General features: G+C 42.9%; 1 protein-coding gene across 4 annotated transcripts; it reads left to right on the forward strand.

Moving 5' to 3' along the window:
- Window positions 1–698: 698 nt before the first annotated feature.
- On the forward strand, window positions 699–22,211 carry PPP1R17 (protein phosphatase 1 regulatory subunit 17). Of its 4 annotated transcripts, none has more exons than XM_069770112.1 (6): window positions 699–1,523; window positions 8,303–8,412; window positions 10,273–10,425; window positions 11,884–12,045; window positions 17,856–17,918; window positions 18,941–22,211. In XM_069770112.1, the coding sequence occupies exons 2-6, from the start codon at window positions 8,331–8,333 to the stop codon at window positions 19,018–19,020; spliced, it is 540 nt and encodes a 179-aa protein (XP_069626213.1). In that variant the 5' UTR covers window positions 699–1,523; window positions 8,303–8,330; the 3' UTR covers window positions 19,021–22,211. The 4 variants fall into 4 exon arrangements, with proteins under 4 accessions (XP_069626213.1, XP_069626202.1, XP_069626221.1 ...); XM_069770101.1 differs by having other exon boundaries at window positions 701–1,523; window positions 8,300–8,412; XM_069770120.1 differs by lacking the exon at window positions 18,941–22,211 and having other exon boundaries at window positions 702–1,523; window positions 8,300–8,412; window positions 17,856–17,959.
- The last annotated feature ends 1,320 nt before the right edge of the window (window positions 22,212–23,531 follow it).

The raw sequence follows: 23,531 nt of genomic DNA on the forward strand, positions 1-23,531 counted from the left end.
TTCAGTCTAAAAATAGAGGGTTTTTTTATTTAAAGTTCACTGCAACAAAGAGGTCTCGGCAATGTTGAAAGTAAAATCAAAGTTATATGTAAATGGGCAACCCATAAAAACCAATTTTTTTATAAGCAGTTTGGGGGTCTTCTGGTTTGGAGGAGTTTTGCGTTGGTTTTTTTCTTTTTTTTCTTTTTTTTCTTTTCAGTTAGAAATCTTAATCTTGCCAAAAAAATCTTAGCATACTTTACTTAGAAGCCTATGCTCCATTTGTCCAGGAGTTATTTAAGCATTTATGAGCTTGCTTTTAAAAATGGGTGCCTGAGACACCTAAACACACGCACACAACTTTTACACTCTGCTAGATAACGAATGTGCTTGTCTCTCCCAGACGTCGACGGGGAAAGCTCACAGTTCTTCCAGGTGGTGCCTTTGGAGCGCTTGGCACTTTGCAGAACCGCACCTGAAACACAGAGGATCCGAGGGCGCTGCACAGTTTGCAGGGCTGGCAATTAGCACTTTGCCCCGTTGGGCCTTCTGTACAATATATTATTTATGAAAGAAACCTTGACTAATTTAAAGTATGCCGTGCATGCTGGTGCTGTTGGACTGCAGTTGCTGAGCGGGGGAAAAGAGAAGGAGATAACCGCAGCTGCGAGCAGTCACAGCTTTTAAAGGTGTTTTAATCAAAGGGCATAGACAAAGGCATTTTTGTTGCAAATGAATGCTAAGAAAAGGGCGGTTCACAGTCCCACCGCTGAGTAGAGTGTTTCTCCCAGAGCCTTTCCAACATCAGGCATGTTTGTATATTTTTCCCTCAGTGGAAATAACAGCTCCGTCCAAAGGCATGGGCTAAAATAGGAGAGACTGGTCTCTACTGGCAAGCGGCGGGCAGCCACAGAAGACTCCCTGCCCGGCCCCATAAATACTAGGCTTGTATAACTAGTTGTGGCCAGATACATACGCGAACACCGCAGCCATCGCTGAACCTCAGCGCCGGAGACGGTCTCCATCGCTTTTAGGGCTTACGGTGCTGCTCCTAGACACGGGCCCTGCCTCCTCGCTCCACTTTTATCCTCAGCTCTCCCCTGGGTCCCAGGCGGCGTCAGCCTCGCTCCCTCCCCGTGCCATCTTCTTTGCGCCTCTCGACACGGCGGCTGCCGCTCGCCTTTTGGCTCTCCCTGCCGAAGCTTTCGCGTCCTCCCCTGCTCCTCGGAGAGCAGCAGCGCCCGCGGCTCTCGCTCGCCGGGCGGGAAAGCTGCCCTCGCCTTGAGGCGCGGCGGCTCTCCCGCGTCCCGTTCGCTCTCCTTCGGCCTCGGCAGCTCGCCGGAGAGCAGGAGACACGCTTCCGACCCGCCGGTGGGGCCGGGGAGCGGCGGTGCTGGTCCCCAGCCCCCCGGAGGCCGCCCGAGCGCCGCGTTGCCGTAGCGACGGCTCCCGCGGCGCCCTAGATAAGGCGGGCAGGAGCCTCGGCTGCCGCCCCAGCCCAGAAGGGTCCCGCTCCAGCCAGCCCCGCCGCCAAGCACCGCTCCGTGAGTACTTCGCCCGCGCCTTCCCTCCTGCCTGCTTCCCTCTCTTCTTTTTCTTTTCTTTTTCTGGTTGTTTTGGGGGTTTTTTTTTGTTGGTTTTTTTTTTTTGGGGGGGGGGGTGGTTATTATTTTTTATTTTTCCTTCAGCAGCCACCACCAGCAAGGCAAATTGGCCATGTCACCCGTGGGGACTAGCAGGAAAGCTTGGGGTCACCACTCTGCGGGGAGCGGGCTGGCGATGGTCCCGCGCGGGGAAAGTTGGGGTGCGACTGCGCTGAGGCTGGAATGCATGGCTGGGGCCGTGGGGAGGAGAGTGCTTTAGAGACAACGGCTTCAACTAACTTCAACTGCTGTGACAATTCACAAGCAGGTAATACAAGCCAGCAGAGCGGGAACTGCTATCAGGACTTCTCAGCCCACTACAAAGGGTTGGCATGTGCAAGGGTTAGTTTGTACCTCAAGGAAACAATTAAGGAAGACTTTGTATTTTTCGATTATCTCCAAAGACAAAAACTTTGTGACCACAACCTGTACAAATGTATCTTACATTTTTTTTTCAGTCAATCAAAGTTTAACTGTTGGTATTTTTATTTTTTTACAAGTTTATCAATCAGAGGTAGCAGGAGTCAGTCCACAGCCCAACCAGGGTTCTGAACTAGCCCTCAGAAGCACACTCTCTGTGAGAGGAAACTGCTCCGAGACAATTCTGTGGGATTTCTGCATCTGCACAATTATTAGCAGGAAAAGTTTCGGGTGGAGGGAGGCACCTGGATCAGGCTTTCAAATACCTAAGTGTTTCCTAAGAAGTTTTAAATATGCTTTAGAAAAATAATAACCAGACTAATCCAACAAGAATGCCTGGAGAGAGCAGCCTAGTGCCCAAACAACCGAAGAAGAAACTCGGTGCAGTAGCATGAGACTGTCTTCTATGCCCAGCAAGATGTCACTCCAATAGAGTAACGTTAAACACATAGTAAAACTTGTAATGAAAAGTTTGGAATGCAAAGCAGGAACACCCAGACTTTCTACTTTTAGGGCTCTTATTTTCTACTCTGACTGCAGTAGACGGGTTGCCTTGCTTGATTCGCAAGATTTGCCCAGGAAGCAGTTGTAACGTGGCTAGGATAGGACCGGAGTATGGGTGAAGGTACATACTTGCTGGTAAAGGAGCCAAGGCTGCCTGCTGAGTGCAGGCAGAAGGATTGACACGCAGCCAGGTGTGGCACCATTCCCCTTGGCCCCTGAGCTGTTTCAGATGAGCTCTGTGTTGGGAAGGTGGGTGCAAGAGGACTACATCCAGATGATAGTATCTTATTCATTCTTTGCACATTTGTAAATGACTCCATGCAAATAGGGGCCTACTCACACTGTCAGCGGACCCTGCAGAGGACATGCGACAGAAGGAAGGACAGGTCTGTCTTTGCCTCTCAAGTAGGTTTAGGGAGGGAAGAGAAGAACAGGTAAGGATACTGGAAGCCTGCCTGTCCCTCCTTGCTCATGTGCTCATTGCAACCAGATAGAGAGGGGCAAAGCAATTAAAAATAATTTAGTAATCAAAACCTGTCAGGAGACCATAAGTTTGTGCATGGTGGGAGGAGATGCACCAGTCTTAAAGGGCAAACCCTGATGCCTGAGCAGCTTTTTGGGCAGGGTAGCGAAGCACTGCCCTTGGTGCAGGCTGGACTGTAGCTGCTGCAGTCCAACCTCTGCCTCGTGCCTGCATGGGGCAGCACGCTGTAAGATATTCCTACTCTTTCTCGTTTCCAACTGTCGAGTGCATCAGCGGCAGAAAGGCCAGGCCCTGCCTGCGGGAATGTGCACAAGCACGTATGCATGCTGTCCCACCCCAGGGCCCCAGTTGCCTCCGTTTCTGCTCTTGAACTCTCCTTCTCTCAGCTCATGGCAAAAATATGTTCTTACGAGGTGCTCTGAGTCCAGGAGAAGATAGGTAAATAGTGTCATACAGGCTTCTGTGGCAACATTGTTATCGACCTACCAAAATAAATACTTATTAAATTCAGATTGCCTGCTGCCACCCTACAAGGATGCTCTCAAGAGTACTTTTATGTAGCATCCTTGTCAACATGCCAATGGTTTCTTTAATGATTATGCATGTCCTGCAAACTCGTGCATGTTTTTTCTTGGGGATTTTGTCAATTGTGGAAACAAAACATTCCCCTGAACAAAACAAACAAACAAACCCCCACCCCTGCCAACAAACAAACAAAAAACAACAAAAAAAGAAAAATCCACATACTTGTGGACAACACCACATGGTCTACTGAAGTCCTCAGAAGCACAGTTTGTGAAGACCTTACAAAGGGTTAGTTCAGAAATTCTAAGTATTCAACATACAAGGAAATGACATGCAGGTGTAATAAGTCACGCTCTTAATGTACAATGGCGAGGGCTATTGACATCGATGCCCACTTAGCCCCTGTAAACATTGATAAGAACTGCACATCAGAAAGTCATTTCTCCATCTTATAGGTAAGAATGATCACATACTGATGACCCATTTGAGAACTGCATTGTCCCTTAAGACTGGATACAAATATCCATAGGTATCTAATTTCCATGTAGCTGCATAGCACCTACAACCATTCAATACCTATGAGAAGGCAAGAAATGGAGATTTAACTTTCCCTTATCCAAAGCCATTTCTGTGCCTAGATCAGGATCAAATGAAAAAAGTCCAGCTCTAGTTTTGTTCTCAAAGCTTTAGTTTTCTATCTTACAAGGTAGGTTTTTCTCATGAGATTTCATTTCAAGTCGGTTTAAATGTCACATGATCAGATGGCCTCAAAAGATTTACATCATTTTGGTAGAAATACGTGAGAGTAGCTTTGCTGAGTATTTCCTAAGCTCTAGCCTGATGACTTACGACAAACATCTATATTAAACCAACTGCACATTAAAATAGTAAACCAAAACTAGGTTTTTGTCCATCTCTATGCAAAATATTTTTACCTAATTGAAGCCTGGAACTGGTTGCATTGGTGGACTTTTTGATGGAGACCCACAATTTCAGCGAAGAAAGGAATCCTATTATTTGATGCATTTGTGTGTTTTAAGACTACATTAGCGAGTGGTAGGAGCTGTACATCTTTCTCTGGATAGCTTTATTTGGGCACTTCAATCAAGCATATACAGCAACTGAGAATTCTGAAAAAAATTTCAGAGTGTGCTTTAAGCTACGTAGAATTCCAAAGCTGGTATCTAGAAAGTGAAAAGTTCAGATTACTTGTCATCTGAATCACCATCTCTTACAAGTGTGTATGCCCAAAGGAGTCCTACTGTTACATGACAGTGACTCAGCGTGCGAGCTTATCCACACGAGGCTGAAGTAGCTTTTGCTCATACCTGCACTTCTCTGTTTGCCTTATCATTCCTTGCTCTTCTCTGTCTGTAAGTAGAGCCAATCCTATTGAATGCGGATCACTTCTACAAGGAGCAAATGCGAAACTATACAGGCAAAACTAGAACTTGTCTCAACCTTCAGGGAAGCATTTAAGGCGTCTCTATCATCAGCTCTGTCTTTTCCCAAAAGTAAGAGACTGGAGGCAACTCCTTTAGGCACATATCTCTGCAGTGGGTGGTACAGCCTAGCTGCATTGTACCAAAGTCTCAGGCTAAATGACTATTGAATCCTAATTCAAATGGAAAAATCTATATGCATTTCAGGAAGCATCTCCCACTGAGTGTGATTTAGAGCTCCACTGTAACCATGACAGTTGCACAAGGGATGCATGTGCATCATTATGTCAAGAGATATAACAGAGTGCAAGAAAAAAACCCACCCTAGTCCATCACCTAAATAGCAAGCATTACCTACCAAGGTGACTGACAGCAGCAGAGAGCACAAACCGTGCTAGCATGAAGGCTGCTTGGAGAAGAGTTGCACTTAACACACGAAAATCCGAGAACGTGCTTCCATTTGTAAAGGCATATTAATGACTTCATACAGTCCCCATAGCAGTCTTCCTTCCCATGCAAAACGTTATTGGGGAAACTGTTTCTTTAGTGGCGGGAATTGATTTTAGTGGTTTGGGAAAGCGCCATTACAATGCTCACATACATCACCTCTCCTTTGAAGGAGAGCTCTGTGTGTAATGTACAGTGACAGGATGCAACAGCCCTCACAGGTTCGCGCATCGTAGGCAAGGGATATACACCCAAGATACCAAAACTCGTGATACATTTTGGTAATCTTTCTCTTTTTATTCTTTTGTCACACAGACTGTCACAATGTGCAGTGTGGAAACCCTTTTGTAAGCAAGGCAATGCTGGCTGCAGGGCAAAATTTAAAAAAAAAGGGGGGGGGGGAGGTGGTGTCAGAAGTTAGGCTGTAAAGCCATATTTTAAAGCACTGAAGATGCTAAGGGCTTGGCATCTGTGACTATGAAAATGTGAAGACAGATCTAAGAGATTTATTTTAGAATACTATTTTTCAAACCACTGTATTAAGAAAAAATAATTAAGGAAGTATCTCATAATCTGCATATACCACTCCTACATTAAGTCTCTTAACAAAGCTTAATTTTTTTTAGGTGAAATAACTCAATGAAACAACTTAGTGAAATCAAACCAAAGTTAATCATATTTTATAAGGCATTTCCAGTCAGTATAATTTACTATCAATTTTACATTTAAATTTTACTATCTATCTCAACTTCTTTGCCTCAAGACCTGCTCAAAAAAAGTCCATAGTGTCTGAAATGGTATCCCTGATTTTACTGAAAACGTTCTAAACACAGTACCCTTCAGAAAAGAACATTTTCCCTACAGTCATAATATTTAACCAGCATGCCCTAATCAAACCCAATAAAATCAAATGGCATCGAATAAAAAAAGCTCTCTCAAATCACAAAATGCACTGTGAGCCTTCATATGGCCAGATAATAAGTTTTTGTTTTAAATAAAATTACGACTGCTTCATTTTAAGCCATAGCTATAGCTTATTTATACAGTGGATAAACAGAGCAACCATACCACACTAAGGTGCACTCAAAGATTTCTTTATGCAGGGTCTTCCCAAGTGGAAGATTATTTTTTTCTGTAAATGCAAATGAAGTCTGCAGGCAGTATAATCCTTTAGTACAGATGTGAGGCTGGACTGGGACTGTTCTGCAGTGAACAGCTGGATGTCAAACCCCTTATCCAGGCCTGATCCAGTAAAGTATTTAAGAATTTGTAGAATTTTACAAATTTTTGTGAATTTTGAATACTGAAGGGTATGGGAGTTAATCCCATAAGTACACTATGAGTCAATGTTCCTGACCTTTATTACTGTCAGCCAGTCTTTCTCCACTTACTTTGAAGTCACTGGAGTTGAGGACATGTTTTTCCATCCCCTGAAGAATTAGCTCAGTGCATGATTATGAGTGCGACCTTTCATATTTTGTTTGGCAAATATTTATGTGACTGGATTTTGCTTGAGGATTAATTGTTCTTTATATAGATGCAAGTTTAGTCATAGAAACGAGGTTAACTCCCCTACTGTTCTACTTCTTGTTGACAAACAACCACTGCAATTTACAGAGAAATAATATAGGTAATTTCTTTACCTCTGGCAAAACAAACTCCCATGGCACAGACTTCTATTTTCCCATCCTCCTTTTCAATGTTTTTGTCCAACTGCCTTTTCTTACACCTTTCTCTTTTATTTACCTTTCCTTCTCTACCTCCCCTTCTTTCCTCTGTTTTTTCCCAATTCCTCCTGTCTTTCTTCTACTATTCGTGTTGTCTCCTGTTTTTTTTCCTCTTTCTCATTGCTTTCCTCCTCCCTACAAGGAATTCACAGTCTGCTCTTATTCCCCCAAAATAAAGAACAGAGGTTGTGAGTAAGCAACTACCACAGGTATTGCTGGCTGAAGGGAGATACCCAGACCACTTAGACTGCACCTTCAAGTTGAAGGTTTTTTCCTTTAACATTGCTCTGTCATTCTGATGGGTTTCTGCTAAGCAACCACAGAAATGATCAGCAGTAAAAAAATGGTCTCATTTCCTTCTTCCTGTGACCCAGAGTGAGCGAGTCCAGCATCAAAGCTGAGCTTGGGGGATGCTAGGGGAGCTCGGGTAGGAGGCTGGACTCCGGGACTCCCTGCAGTTGTGAGTAAAGGGGGATAAACCAGCCAAAACAGCAATTCAGTGAGATGTACAGAGCACGGGCACTGACACAGCTTTGCAAAACGGGTTCCCATGCTCTCACCGAGGTGACGAGTAAGCCTGCTTCATGCTGGCTTTGGGGTCAGTGGGCACGGGCCGTCTTTCAGAGGCAGCACTCACACCGGGGCCTTCAGGGGTACCCAAGCTGTCTTAGAAGATCTGGACTTGTAAGACTAACTCAACAGCATTCATAATTAAAGTTAGATTGTATGATAAATACCAAATATGATCCTTAGTTTACAGCTGAGGAAAAAAATGGAGAAGAAAACTAGAACAAAGCATGGTATTTCCTAGCATTTGCTTTGTGTATGTGATAGCGCTTCCTGTATGATGGAAGTCAGTATTCTTCTGCAGAGGCAACATATTTCCTGTGCTAGGGTGGGTTGCTTACAGCAAGTTAGGTGGAAAAACGGGATACCGGATGTGTAACGAAGGCGGTGAATAAATGCATCTCTTAGCATGTGTGAGCAAAATCAGGCCAGCAGACTGCATGACAGAGAGCAGCTGGAAGACAAGAACTTCCCATGATCTGGCTAGCAAGTGGATACATAACACCAGTATATCTGTTTTATGTCATGCTGCTGCTTTTTTTTTTTTTTTTTTTGGTATAGTAGCTTCAAAGAGGAAGAAAAGCCCATTTCAATGATGTCAACAGAATGTGTTCAGCCACTTGATATCCCAGAAGACAGACTGGACAAGCGAGATTCACACTGTAGCCATTTAGGTAAGTGTTATTAGATGACGTCATTGCAGTAATTAGAGAGGTGTTGTCTTCACATCGTTAGGTCCTGTCCAGTGTCCATTTTTCCCCTCCAGCAACACAACTGAGCCCTCATGAAACCCGATAGATTATACCTTCTGCTGACACTTCTGATGCCAGATGCAAAGGCAAAGAGCATTTTTCCTGCATATAAATATCAGCCGAAGCTCTAGCACCAAGTTAATTAAAGAGGAGAAAGGAAAAAGAGTCATTGTTCTTTTCCCTGAAAGAAAAAGTAGAGCAGTTTCTTCATTTATACCACAATAAACTGAAAGCTAGGATATAGCTGAGCCTTCCCTGAAAACATTTTCCATATGCAATTTCAGTAAAAGATTTTAAACACCCGCTTTGCCTCCACTGGGGTGGCTTTCTAAATACTTTTTCTCCTTCATCGTCTATCTGTTTCCTCTCTTGAACCTATTTCATACATAACTTCTGCACTGAGAGTACCACAGGCATCTTTGCTCCACCACACTCCTAAATACCAGACTTCATACTTGATAGATGTGCTTTTTGCATATTCATAGTCTGCCGCTGCTTCAAATGCTATTTCTTCACTCCTGCCTTGCAAAATTGTCATGAAGATTTAGCAACCCAGACACAAAAATCTATTTGCTCGTTGTTACCCTTGTGATGACAATAATGAAACACAAATGCAATTTCACTTGCTTGTCAAAAAAAGTGTCTCACTGCAGGCAAGCACAATTTTATAAACTTTGCTTATCTGGCCTGCAAGGAAGGTATCCTTGTTCTGCCTCTGCCACACGGCAGTTCTAGCCACAGGCACCACTTTTACAACTGCTGGTATACCAAACATAATTGTTCCACGAAATTACTTATTTAAATAAGTACAGAACGAGTCCCATTTTACAGTCAGGAAACTGAGGCAGCGGGAGGTTAAATGAGCTCATTAGGACTGTGCAGGAAGCCTGTGGGGGCCAGAAAAAGACCCCACATCTTCCAGGGACTTCACCCGGAGGTCATCCTTCCTGTGTCTACCCACAGGCTCGCAGACCTGCAGCTGTCTCAAATAGCATGAGAGGGCCTAGAACCAAGTCCCCTTGTGCTCAAGTCTGCAGTCAGGGGTTGGGTAGGGATGTGGGGGACCCAGCTGAAGCCAAACAAGCAGCTTTTAAGAAATCAAAGCATTGGCTTGTGTGATGATACTAATGACAGGCTATCTTCAATATTTTTGGCTTGCATGAGCACCCAGAAACGCAGATCCTTGCAGAAAAACCATGCTGACCATCTGAGTCATCTGGGTCAAGGCTTGTTTTAAGGGAAAACCAAAAATACAGTGTAATGTTATGTAAATCAAAAGCGAATACCAGCTGCTCAGCAGCTCTGGAAATAAAGCCAACTCTTGAAGGGAACAATATATTGGTTCGGTTTACCAATACCTCAGGCTGACCCCAGACGTGTAAACCTTTCCTTCACAAAAGTGCCCTTGTAACTCTTGAAGACGCAGCCTGCACAGTTAGTGCTGGACGAAACAGGGATGGCCATGGGACCTCTGCACTTGATGGTGCAGCCTTCGCTCTGCCATGTAACACACAGCTGCCCACAACTCTCTCCCTCTGCTTTATGTCTACCACCTACGATGCAGAAGGACCACCTAAGTCACTTGACTCCCACGTAGTATGGCACAGAGGCGCCTCTTGTGCCGACTTTCTATTTAAGAGATGTTTCTCCACAGGCATTTTAATTTACTTGGATGAAAGCAGTATTATTAAAGCTTTTCTTTTTACCATCTGGTTTATTATTTCCCCTCAGTTTCAATTTCTACTCATCATTTGTTTGTTTGTTTGTTTGTTTTCCCTGCAGAAGATCTTTCAGACCAGCTGATTAAGAGCTGTGACCTCAAAAAGAAACCAAGGAAAGGTAAAACCATCCCGGCTTCCCAAAGCACTGAACAGGAGCAAAAAAAGCCAAGGAGAAAAGATACACCGGCTTTGCACACCCCACCACCTCTAACAGGTGAGCAATGCATCTCTTGACTTTGAAATCCCAATTCAGCTGAGGGGACTGAATCTGGGCAAAGGTTCGGAGAGCCCTCATTCACTTATGTCCCCTTGGATGTGGGCAAGAATGCAGGTCCACGCCATGTGGACCTGGGAAGGCAAGTGAACAGAGAGGCTGACTTTCTCAAAGGCATTCCCTGTTAGATGAAGGGGTTTCTCACAGGGTCTGGGAATACCAAGGTGAGAGGATGTGCACTCTGGAAAACGTGCTCCCCTGGAGCTTATAGTCTTGCTGCCTTTACATGATAAATGATGTCTATTTACATCTAACTGCTGAGCCATGCTAGATGTACCAATTCGATCCCATCCAAAATCCAGAAGGATCCAGTTCAGCCCCTGCACTTTCCTGTGAAACTCATACCCAGTGCTCCGGGGGAGGCTGAACAGGGATAAGGCTGGGAGGAGACCAGAGAAGCACACAAGCCAGATGCAGGTTGCTCCTCCTGGAAATCGCAGGGGTCTTGTGCTTATGGGGACTCTGGCAAAGGGCGTGTGTTTTGGGAAGCCAGAAACCACCGCAGCAACAAAGGGGCTCCTTGTAGGATGCTCCCTGCTGCTGTGCATCCACAGACCTCCGACGTTCGAGAGCCCAATGCCACCAACCTGGGGAAGGGAAGAACGAGCAGGAGACTGCCACTGAAACCTGACAATCTTCCAAGATCAGCAGTGGGAATAAATGTTTGTCACTTCTCTCTGCTAACAAGCACTCCTTGTTGTGCTCTCCGGGGAGAGAGCTGTGCTGTTGTATCAATATCAACTGCATCGAGTTCTTTTTCCCATGCTGCACATACACGGAGGAGTTAGCCAGTAACTACTTGCATGGTCCCCTGTGTACGAGCAACAATTCACCAAGTCAAAAACAAGCAGCTGGGATTTTCCGGTATTTGTAATCCAGATATTGAACTTGACTCTGTTCATCTTTCACGTGTATCTTCCCCTCCGCAATTCTCTCTTAGGGAAGAGTGGCTCAGAGGCTGGAGAGCTGCATTTTGTGCCTGCTGTAGCCATATCATAAAGAAAACATTGTTTCACTAGTTAAACTAGGCCATTTCTGTGTGGTCACATTGCTCCCAAGCAGAGGCTTGATTAAGGTACTTTGATAAGCTGTCTAAGCTTCTGGAATAGAAGACTGTACTCGTCTTTATCATGATTTCTGATGGGCTGCAATTTAGTCCATTAAGTACAACCAGAAGCCAGCTGGCCTGATAGCATCACAGTCCATAGCCTATGGGATATAACTGACTTGGAGGAAATGTATACCGTTGCAAAACCTGGAGAGTAGGTACACCGTGCAGAGCAGATCATGCACTCATGCAGCCTTACTTCAGAGTAGTCATTGGGAAAGTTACGCAGGTGCAAATTTCTTCAATGTGAACAAGGCTGAGGTGGCATTTTCTTCTTTTCTTGCTTGCAGGCATACTTTCAGACTTTTCTGATAATCTGCTGAAAAGGTATGGTATCACAGAGAAGCCACAGAGAGAGAGAGTGAGTCCAGGCTCTCAGGTCACCGAACTGGAGCAGAAAAAGCCCAGGAGAAAAGATACGCCTGCAATACACATCCCACCCTTGATAACAGGTAAGAAACTTACTTAGGTAAAGGTGCTCCAAAGAGGAAGTAAAAAGTGGCTAGTGTCAGAGGTATGCTTGGGAGGGGGCTGGAAGGATGTTAGGCTGCCCAGTGTACTTTGCAGTTCCTGCTAAACTGGACCTATTTGGTCAAAGTATATAATAGCAGTGGTGGCTCATGGAATGTCTTTTCCATATCCCCTGCTCATGCTCTGGGGATAGAAGGGAAGGGGAGTAAGAGAAGACATTAGGTCACTTGATTATCTCTTGCAAACATGAGCCTGCTTTTGTGAAAGGCCAGCTACTGCTCTGCTTTTCAAACCCGAGCACGTGCAAATTTTTAGGTCACCAGCACTAACTTGTCTCACGCTGCCTCAAACAACCTGAAGCAAAGCTGTCCTGATTAACCTCCTCTTAATTCCACAGTCCCTGACATGCTGAGGAAACCAAGCTGTGATGAACTTCTCATTAACAGCACCTTTAAGAGTTCTGTGCTTCCTTCCTAACACGCAGTGCAGCAGCTAATTTGCTTGGTTACCATATGGAGTTAGCCAGCCATGTTTTGGTCCTAAGAGCCTTAGTTTGTTGTGTTTCCCACATTCCTCTATCACAGAAGGGCCTCAATTCATCAATATTTCTGAAGGTCTTTGAAGATGTAAAGCATTGTGTAAATGTTAATTACTAGTGGTAGCTAGGGATGCAGGAACTAGTACAAGGTTGTATGCTATGCACTAGCCCTTTCCAGATAACAGGATGGAGCAAAAAATGAATGAACTGATGAACAAATGAATGAACAGAAATCAAACAAACCCCAGGACTAAAACTAGTGCCAAAACTGGAAAACACTGTTCCCTTAGGAATCCTCTTATATGAACCAGTTATGCTGTGGGCTGGCACTACTGAGCAGTGAGACACACTAAAGGCAGATGTCCTGAGACAGATACTTTGGCCCTGAGTGACTAAGCAGCAGCTCAGTACATCAAGCACCTGAGTTTCAGGTACACTTTCAATGGGATTTCCTGTACACCTAATAATTATAAGGTGTGCAAATGCCTTCATCAATCCAAGTAGGCACCTGTATTTGTAGACATCTCCTTTCTTTGAGAATCTGAGCCTTCATAACTGACTTAAACATGTGTAAGATTTTTTTTTCATTTAATCAGTATGAGGTTACCAAAAGCAGAGAGAAGTATGACTAAGGTTGCAGGATCATGGCAGCAAGCATGGTACTTGCATATTGATCTGCCTAAGGAAAATACATTTTTTATTTTCTCACTGAACTCAAGCATCCCAATGGCTTGTGGCATCAATGCTGCTGTGAGTCACTGGAAACCTGCTCCAATCATTTGATGGGGGAAATGAAACCTATCACACAACTTCTGAGCCCAACTGCAAATGCTCCACTTTTTTTGAAATATTTAATATAGACCACTGATAATGAACTGCTATATAATTGCTGGAGAAAATTACTCAGCAAATTACATGGAATTCCACATGAGAAATAAATTAGCTGGGAAAAAATCATAGTCTTTTAGGAATTGATTCAGAAACAGAAGCAGAGGCAAAATTTCTCCAACGATTTATAATAAACATTAGTTCTGTGTATTATACTGGAAGCCTACCCTTCCCATGGACCTTGGATGAGAGAGGAGACACTATTTTGGTCAGTTCAAAAACACCCCCAAGAAAAGTTGCCTTTGGCCATTTGTAGCACCTTTAAAGATGCTGTATGTCCTTTGCACTCCTGGGTATATGCAGAGAAGGAGAATCTGAAAGCAAAACACGTTTGACAGAAATAAAAGATGAAATGTGTGACAGTGAAGCTGAGAGGCTTGACTCTTATTTGGTTTAAATGTAATTGCTAGCTAAGAGGATGCAGCAAGGATGAATTATTTCCTTGACCTGTCCCAACAGTATTCTGCTTGGATTAGCATCTAGTCACTTATTACTTCATGTTTCTATCCTAGCTTTAACTAGCTCAAATAGGCACTTAAGAGAGCAATAAGAATCATTGTAAGGGTCTTCACCTCTTGCCTCCCGTGAAGACTTCCTCTTTAACTTTTAATAATTTTCAAAGCAAAAATAAGCTAATACAAGTTATGTGGTAACAGAAATGTGTTAAAATCCCCAAATGATTTGGTAATCAAAGAAGTCAAAAGGCAAGGAAAGAGGAGAGGAAAGAGGAGAGGAGAGGAAAGAGGAGAGGAGAGGAAAGAGGAGAGGAAAGAGGAGAGGAGAGGAGAGGAGAGGAGAGGAGAGGAGAGGAGAGGAAAGGAAAGGAAAGGAAAGGAAAGGAAAGGAAAGGAAAGGAAAGGAAAGGAAAGGAAAGGAAAGGAAAGGAAAGGAAAGGAAAGGAAAGGAAAGGAAAGGAAAGGAAAGGAAAGGAAAGGAAAGGAAAGGAAAGGAAAGGAAAGGAAAGGGGAAAAAACATGCAGTGACCTTCAAATGTGACAAAATTCAAACTGTGTGCATTTGCTGTTGAGAAAATTATAGAAACTAACACAATTTTCATTTGTTTTCAATTATACTTCCAATGACACTTTCTTGCCTACTGATGAAGTCACCTTCCAGCACTCAGCACAGCTTCAAAGCAACGTGCTAGATGCTGCCTCTCCCTGCAGACAGCCTTTCCAGCTCCTGTATCCTGGGTCCATTTTCCAGTGATTGACCTCCTGTGGCACACTTGTGTATCAGGGGAAAAGTAGCCTATGTGTTTGAATGCCTGAATTTCATTCCCTCCCTACTCTGAGGATGCATATTTTCTTTTCAAATACATACCAACATACAGCGTTCTGGTTGAAATTCGCCAGTGGTGGCTCCATGACTTGCTATGAAAAATTGACTCATTGTGGCTGAGGGCTGGTCCAATATTTACTACTTGTTTACTTTCAGGGTTATCCCATCAGGTAGCAGACAGAGCACAAACAAACTGAGCTCTTGCGGAACTGCTGTGCAAAATAGAACCTGAATTATAGCCTCAGAGACCTGAGAAGCCCTGGCAGGGCTACATGCGCTAAATAAATACAGACAGGCCTTGCTGTCCCTGTCTCCCTGTTGGCATTGCTGCAGTAAGCAGCACACTCAGTGCCGCGTGTATCCCTTGCGACCTGCTAATGAGGATTGTCCCTGTTTCTAACATTTCCCCTTCAGATCCCTCCCAAACACCACTTCCAGATGTCAGTTCAGAAAACTCCACTTAATTGTTTGTAGTAACAGAGCTTAATTACTAGATTATCTTTTTAAGCAGCTGTCCACACAAATAGCTTTGTTGTAAATGTAAAAATGGCAGCTGTGTTATCTCTCTCCATTTAGACCAGCTGGTTATGAGAACTCTAGAACGATCCCTCTCCTTTTTGGGTGGTCAGAGACATTTTCAATCACAAATAAAAGCAAGTCAAACAGACCATACAAAGTGATGAAAATCAACGTATCTATCTACTGGATGGCACATGATCCAAGTGAGAAGCAGAATCAGTTTTACATCTTGCAAACACCCAATCCAAATGGGAAATGCAGGTACAGAAAGGGGGCTGCTAAATTAGCATCTGAATGTTACCATCTGCAGGAACCCATGGCTATCTATTGTCTGCAGAAGGAGACTAAGGAAATCAGTCCTTAGCCATCTTAAATGTCTAAGCCTGGGCATCAGAAAACCCTGCCCTACAAGGGTCTGACTTCTAAATGTATTCAACCTTCAAACTCCTACTGAAGTGGCACAAATAACATTGTGCCATGTGTGTACAAATGAGCCATGAGTAGAGGTCTCCTCCAGTGCTCAGCTCCCTTTCAGTCAGCCAACACCTTGGCTTTCTAAAGGGATTAGACCAGACGACAAAATATAATCACAATTCCATTTTTTTTCCCCCCTGTCCCATGACAGTAAATGATTTGAATCTGATCCAAAGCCCGTACTCAGCTCTGGGACACTCTATTGCTATCCCCACTTAGCAATACATTCAATTAACTGAAGGATTTCTGAGAGCTCTTCAGGCCTGTGAGTTTGAGCAAGAATGTAAATACATGTGTAAATATGGGAACATAGTTCCTGAAATGTGGCTGCTTAAGGTTTCTTAATCAGATCAGAGATAACTAGTAAAACCACAGTTGCAAACCCTCATTCTCCCTCATGCCCTAGAAAACTAGTTGAGATAGCTCCTTTAGGATAACATCAACACCCCAGTGAAAAATCTGAGTGACACAGGAGAAGTACAGCAGTTTAATGTCACCTCTTGCCCTTTTCCAGTGCAAGGGATGTGACTGGAGCACTCCAAAAGTCTTCCAACCCAGCTGCAGGAGTTGTGTGTAGGCAGTCAAGGGGAACTGGTGCCATCTTGGTGGTTTTGTGATTTACAGACCAAGAGGAGTGGCTTAGATCTAGGTGGTACCTGGCAAATGGTTGATTTAAGCCAACTTTTGCTTCTGCCTATGTTTGAGCTTCCTAACAGTAGCTCTCATGTCTCTGTGAGCCTTTGAGGTCCTAGTCTCTAGCTAAAAATTGCAAGTATCAAATTCTGTTGGGAAAATATGGCTACATTGTATTTCTACGCTGCTTTCTTTAGTCAGATCTCTTGGCAGATACTAACAGAACAACCTACCAATCCTTAAAACAGATCTGCAGCATGAGCTGCATTTCATAATACAGCTGGGAAAACAGAGGCAGGAAGGCTAAGTGATTTACTTAAACAGTAAACAGAGAAAGACTGACTTAGAAATGTTCCCCAATTCCTAGTCCTGCTCACTCCTTTAAACCCAGAATTTCCAAACCACATTCAGTAAAGCACTTTCCTCACAAGTTATTGGTGGCAAAAGAAAAAAATCCTTTCCCTGTGTTATAGAAATAATTCTAGCTGAGGCATCCCATTTGCATCCTCTTCCCACTGTTTTGTATTAAAGGCACATAGTTGTCCTTGAAGTTGCTGGCAGTCCGTGGCCTGAAAAGTTAATAACCTGCAGCTCTAGGCTATGTCCTCCTTTGAACTTTGAATCCTGAACTCTGCTGGAAGCCTTTGGAGTTCATCAGTCACCAAAGTGATTCATTGCTAACAATGCATCATCTTGCTATGCACTGTGGTAAGCATCTGGTGCACTACTGATGTGGGTCCAGCTAAGAGCTGGGGATCTCTGCTTGGCTGTCTCTAGCATCTGCTCAAAAAAGCATAGTTTAAATGCTATAATCAAGCCATCAGAATTACATAAGCATAGTTTTCCTTCATCACTTCATAATTCAAATAAGAGACACGATCATAAAGCACAGCGCAGCTTTATTTAGCTTACATTCCTGATTTCTTATTCCCGAGTTTACCCAAAAGATAGGTTAGCTCTCATCAAACGATCCATTGTAGCTTCACACCTTCAGCATATTTTAGCTATGTTTTCCTCGTCCCTCAAATGCTCCTTAAAGAAAAAATAACAATTAAAAAAACACCCTCCCCTCATTCCCCCTACCAAGTCCCAAAGACAACAGTAAAAAAAATTGTCTGTATTTGCCTAAATTGTCTATATGAATAGAAGTTTGAGTGGGGAACATTTACATCCATCTCCATAAAATGGCATAATTCTTTGCAGTTAACAATGGTGGTTACTCAATTGCTGCTTGAACAAATAAAGTCCTTCGTGGTTCAAAATAATATTCATTCATGCCTTCCAGGTTATCTCATAGTCCCACTGAAACCAGCCAGTTCACAAGTACTGCATATAAATGAAGCAGGAGCTAACTTAAATGAAGGGCAGTATAGGTTAATATTTTCATTAATTCATCACCCCTTGAAAAGACTCCAAATTTGAAGAAAATCTTCCTGTGTGGTATTGCTCTATTTTCAGACCTCATCAAGACTGAAAGCCTTCTCTGTGAGAGGGCTTTTGATGCAGAAAGAAGCAAAACAGGTTGGTTTGACAGAACAACTCAGCCCGTTAGCACAGACTGAGAGCAAACAGTAGGAGACAGAATTAGGGATTTCGTTGGTCTCAACACAATGGTAAATAACCCTCATCCTGTTTTTAGACTATGTTAACCTCGGCACCAAGGAATGTGGGAGTAAAATATATCTTACAGGTCACTTGCTTTTTACTGGGAACAGGCAAAAGCAACACAATCTGTTAAAATAGGGATCAAGAACATTTTCTACCTAATGCATTGTCCTCTCTTCACTCAATTAATTTAATTTCTAATGAAGAGAGCAATTACAGTAATTGTGATATCTTGGTATCACATAAAAGCCTCAAGATCCATAAGCGGTGGACTTACTAGTTTAAGCATAAGAGAGAGAAAGAGGAGAGACAGAGAGAAGGCGGGGAGAGACAGAGATTTGTGGAAGACCTGAGTCTGTTTTCACATTGATCTTAATTTGGTTGCTTTTGCAATTTATTGATACTATATAACTTCAGTGGGGATGGCACTTGGCATATGGGTATTCTAATATTTGTCTCATTTGTGGCATCTGCATTTGCAAAATCTAAGTGATATTGCTATATACATATAGAAAACACACACATGTTCACATAAGCTGACTCAATCACAAAGATTAATCACAGTATTTATTTCATCACGCAAGTTCTTTCCGTTTTTAGCTTCCCAAACCCTTTTAACAAACAGGTTCCCAGATGAAAATTCAGTGTCTCTTTTCACAGGTAGCCTAAATATGCTGGATTTAAGAGTGCTTGATAATTTTAGCTAAAAATACAGTGATCCAATTATAGTTCACTGTATTTCGGGAGACTGATGTGCCAAAAATAAATGAGGAGTAACTCCTATGGTGTTGGAAAACTATGTTAGGATCAAGAAATTAGAGAGGACTGAAAAATTCTTCTTATCCTGATATTTTCTAAAGAAGTAATATTTTAAATCAACTCCTTTTCTCTCTCTCTCTCTTTTTTTTTGTGTGTGTGTGTGTCCTTCTGTTTTTAAGGCACTAAGCTGCTTACAGAAGAAAAGCAAACAGTGATTATGGAAGATGAAGAAAAGGATGGAGACACAATCCCCAGTTAAGATTACAGTGATATTTCCAATAGTGAAGTGTAAATAATTCTGGGTCATTCAAAGTGGCAGCACATAGAAAAAAAAGTCTTTTCATTTTTATAAATAATAATTTTCTCAAGCATGCACTTGAATTTAAATTCTCTTCAAGTGCTTATCTGCATCTCATGAAATCCCACCAAGCATCATAGGAGCTGATGATAGAAATTTCACTTGCACATGGGGTTGGAAGGAATCTCTTGGTTTACTAAAAGCAGCTTCCCAGGATTTTTGTCAATGAGGAATCCACCTCAGATCAGAGCTAGCTTTGCGCAGCGTGGTGGTAAGAGTTAACACCAAGGACACCACCAATCCACTGTGCCTGGTACTAGATACCAGAGCGGTTGGTAGCACAGGGCCATAAAGCATTAACTAATTATTCAAATTGCATTTTTCTCCTAACAATTCACCTCATTCGTCCAGCCTTCCTCTGCTGGAATATCACTGACCGCAGCGCAAATTCCCACGTGCAGAGCTGATAGGATAGATGGAGAGAGCAGGAAGGCAGGAATCAACTGCAGAGTCCCTGAAATGCAAAGCAAACAATTCCTCTGCCTGTATCTGCTCACGACTTGTATTTGTCAGGAGAAAAAGGTAGATTTACTGTAGTACAAAAACTTACAGCTGTCAACAAGGGCTGTCAACACTGACACATCAAACAGGACAGAGGGCAGAGCTCTCCAAAGAGAAACATACGGGAAGTGCAGCGCCTGCCTATTACACCAGGGTAGCCTATGGATTTTTTTTTTTCTTTCAAAGGTTTTATTCCTGGCTTGGTAAAAGATAAACTAGTTGGGTAGTTGATCCTTTTACTCCATATTTTTTCCTTTGATATCTGCTTTTTAAACTGAGTCCTAGGTTGACAGTTAGGAAGGGCTGTAAAGATTAAAAATCACAGTGGGAGAGTAAAAACTGACTAAAAGGAATAGTGTTACTTGATGGCATACACATACTGCAAGGTGGAACAACACCACGCTTTTTCTTTTAATAGTTTACCTCATTGATTCAATCAAGAATTGTTTTCACAGCCAGCTACAGTCTTCAGCATTTATACAAACAGAGATGTGTACTTGTAGAATATTATAAAAAAATAGGTAGAACTGGGTAGTTTTGTGCTTACCTTAATAGCTCTGTGCGCTAGACAGAGCAGCACTGCTGGCTGGACCTTTAGAGACCTCAGCAGGGAGGTTAAAGATTATCTAGCCTGGCAGACTGAATTTAGTTATCTTTTTAACACCCTTAGGCAGACAGCTGAGGAGCACACTAGTTTGGACTTCATTTGCCACAGTGACTGACCCAGCATCTTTCATGAGAACGCAGTCCATTCGCAGATATTCAGCTTCAAGATGTAATCAGCAAGCTTATAATAAATAATCATGTATTAAAGTGTACAGGAGGCCAGCTATATTATTAATGGGATGCCTGATACTTAGGAGGTGTACTTTTTCTATCCTGTTAATCTATCAGTAAGACGAGATGATATTTAAAATACAATCAATCGATAGTTCATATAATAACACTCATATAAGGTACACAATAAAATACGTCACAGCAAGTACATGACAAGAAATACATGTGATTCGAGTCTAGCTTTGCCAGTGAAGTTGGTGAGTATTTTCAGTGCACAATACAGCAAGAGTGAGAGCGTGGAGTCCTGAAAATATCGAAATGAACATCAGAAATGGATTAGCTGTGAAAACGTACATGTTTAGATGTGAAGGCCCTTAACAACACAAGGGAGGAACACAAATAGGATGTGATTGACTTCACTGCTCTAAAGAGGATTTGTTTCCAAGCCTGGGGAACGCTGACACAGCTTAATATGAAAAAAAAAAAAAAAAAAAGAGCAAGCTTTAAGCCTAGCACTATATGTTCTTCGCCAAAGAGGAGTTACGGTCCCAGTGACATCTCTGACGGCACAGCAGCCTAATTTATCATCCCCGTGTAGATCAACTTGAAGCCCAGTCATAAAAATGCTGCAGCATACATAATTTGCTGCATTTTATTTAAAATGGCATATCCATAGCCTGGTAATTCAGCATGTACTTTTTTTCCACCCAGGAGCAACGTGAGCGACTAAAAAGTAATTTTTCACTTGATCAATTAAGTAAATAGGAGTTTTTGCAATGTTCCTGGGAAGCAGTGCGATGAATCGTTTCTCAAAGCTTTCACCTGCCTCATTGCACTCAGTGAAAGTGTTAAATGTTATTTTATTTGAGAATAAGATACAATTTTTTTCAAATCAGATAAACTCTGCCTCTTCCCCCAAAACAAAGCCTTTAGGTGTTGCAGAATCATGTGTGGGCTGTACAGTGGCATGAATGTGGTTTATTGGGTTTACTTATTGTCGTTCAGGCTCTGAACTCTCCCTTTAAGACCAGATAGGGCTAAAACTGCACAAATTGCCCTCCTAGGCAAATGGCTGGAGTTGGTGTGTTCTGGGGCAGAAATGCTTTTGTACCCAGTGTCCCCAAAGGTCCCCCATGGCCATTACAGCAAAGACGAAAGGAAGCGGAAAGCACAGAAACAGGCTAAGCCTTTCCGTAGCACTGTTAGGATTGGGATGCTCCAGAATGAAATTGCTTACATTGTCTGCACATAGGCATTGACTGCTTTAGGGCCTTAGCAGCTGGCTTGCATTCAGATATTTAGCTGGAACTGCTTCTCACCCCAGAAGTCTGCACTGGGCAGGACAACCAGTCCGAGACCTCAGGGGGGAATGAAGGGCTTCAGTCCGTGGATAAAAGACTGACTGCAGTCGGGAGGCTGTTAATGGCTAATATTTTCAGAGCAAATTCTCAATTAACCTCTACCTAGAAAATAAGGGACAGGCCTCCGTTTACAATAGAATTGGGACAAAGGGATTTTATAGCCTTGCCCTTTAGCAACTTTCAACTAAGGATTGCAGAAAGCGCATCACCCATCTGAAGGGGATGTAATGAACATTTTTGTAGTGCTAAACATGAGGTCCATAGGTTAAGTGATTTGCCCAGCTAAACCGCAGCAGAAGCAAATCCAAAGCAACATTCATGATGCTATCACTAACTCACACTATATTCACAGATAAAGCAGCATTTGCATGCCTTGAATTTAGCAACACTTACATTGAAATTTTGTCTGGCTGAAATTTTGTCTTACTGGTTAATAAATTGGTAATTGTATAATGCTTTGATGACTTAAATGAATAGATGTGTTTAGATATCGTAACAGATTATCTTCCTGCATGTCCTATGCCATTTCTACCTTTTGAGGTTACATTTTGTATGCATGAGCTTACAGTATTCTTGTATGCAGAGATACTGCCCAGCAATTGCATCTACAAGTGAAAATCAAAAGTGGACATCAGTGAAGCTCATTAGAAATTTTGGCTTCTCAACTGTATTTAGATAAATTCATAAACACATATTATTCTGTTCCTTACATCCCCCAAAAAGCCATGGCCCTCTTAGAGTTAGGTGGTGCAAACAGAAATATCAGTATTCTGGAAATGTAGTTCTACAAATAGAAAGAGTGAATATTAAAAGCCAGTTTCCACTCCATGATACTGGCTCCTGATCCCGCAGGAGGAACCCATGTCAGTCTGTTGGACCCAGGCATGGTGAAGGGAAGCTTAATCCACCCTTATACCCAACATCCTGAAGAATCCTGAAGAGACACAGACTAGACAGATGGACAAGCAGCAGCAAAATTAGAAAGCACATTCCAGAAATAAAAGAACTGCTCTTGATGGACCATTTGTGCTTATTCTTACAGGAGCGATGATCCTGTAAAATGCAAGCTGTGTATCTATAACTGAGACACATTGCCACAAGCTTTGGATTTTTCCAAGCTGTCAAGTCTTTTCCAACCTTCAAAGTACGTTTTAGCTCCCTAGGTGGTCTTAGGGTCTGAGGCAAAGTTATAACTATCCCAGGTTTGGTTTTCTGTGTTCTGTTTAGCCTGGAGAAAAGAAAGCTTAAAGGGATCTTCTCAATGTACATAAATGTCTGATGGGAGGGAGCAAAGAATAAGGAGCCAGGCTCTTCCCAGTGGCACCCACTGACAGGACAAGAGGCAGTGGGCACAAACGGAAATACATGAAACGCCACTTACAAGTAAGAAAACATGTTTTTACTACTGAGCACTGGCACAGATAGGCCAGAGAAGTTATGGAGTGTCCATCCTTGGAGATTTTCAAAACCAAACTGCACATAGCCCTGAGTAACCTACTCCAGTGGACCCTATTTGGACTGGCCAACTCCACAGGCGCCATCCAGCCTCAGCAATTCTGTGACTATAGCCCAGGATCCATACCAAAGGAGCTGCTCAGTGATGCTTAGCAGGTCTGTGAGAGATCAGGAGAAAAGTTTGGGGTAAAGGGAGGAGTACATGCAAAAGGATGGTGAGGGATTGGCCAGAAGGACTCATGCTGGCTAGATACCTGAGCAACAGAAGCGAACAACAGACCTCAAGAAGAAGGAGAAAGGAGGTGGGGAGATGGCCGG

The sequence above is a fragment of the Haliaeetus albicilla genome, chromosome 2 (genome assembly GCF_947461875.1).
Source record: "Haliaeetus albicilla chromosome 2, bHalAlb1.1, whole genome shotgun sequence".
Lineage (NCBI taxonomy): Eukaryota > Metazoa > Chordata > Aves > Accipitriformes > Accipitridae > Haliaeetus > Haliaeetus albicilla.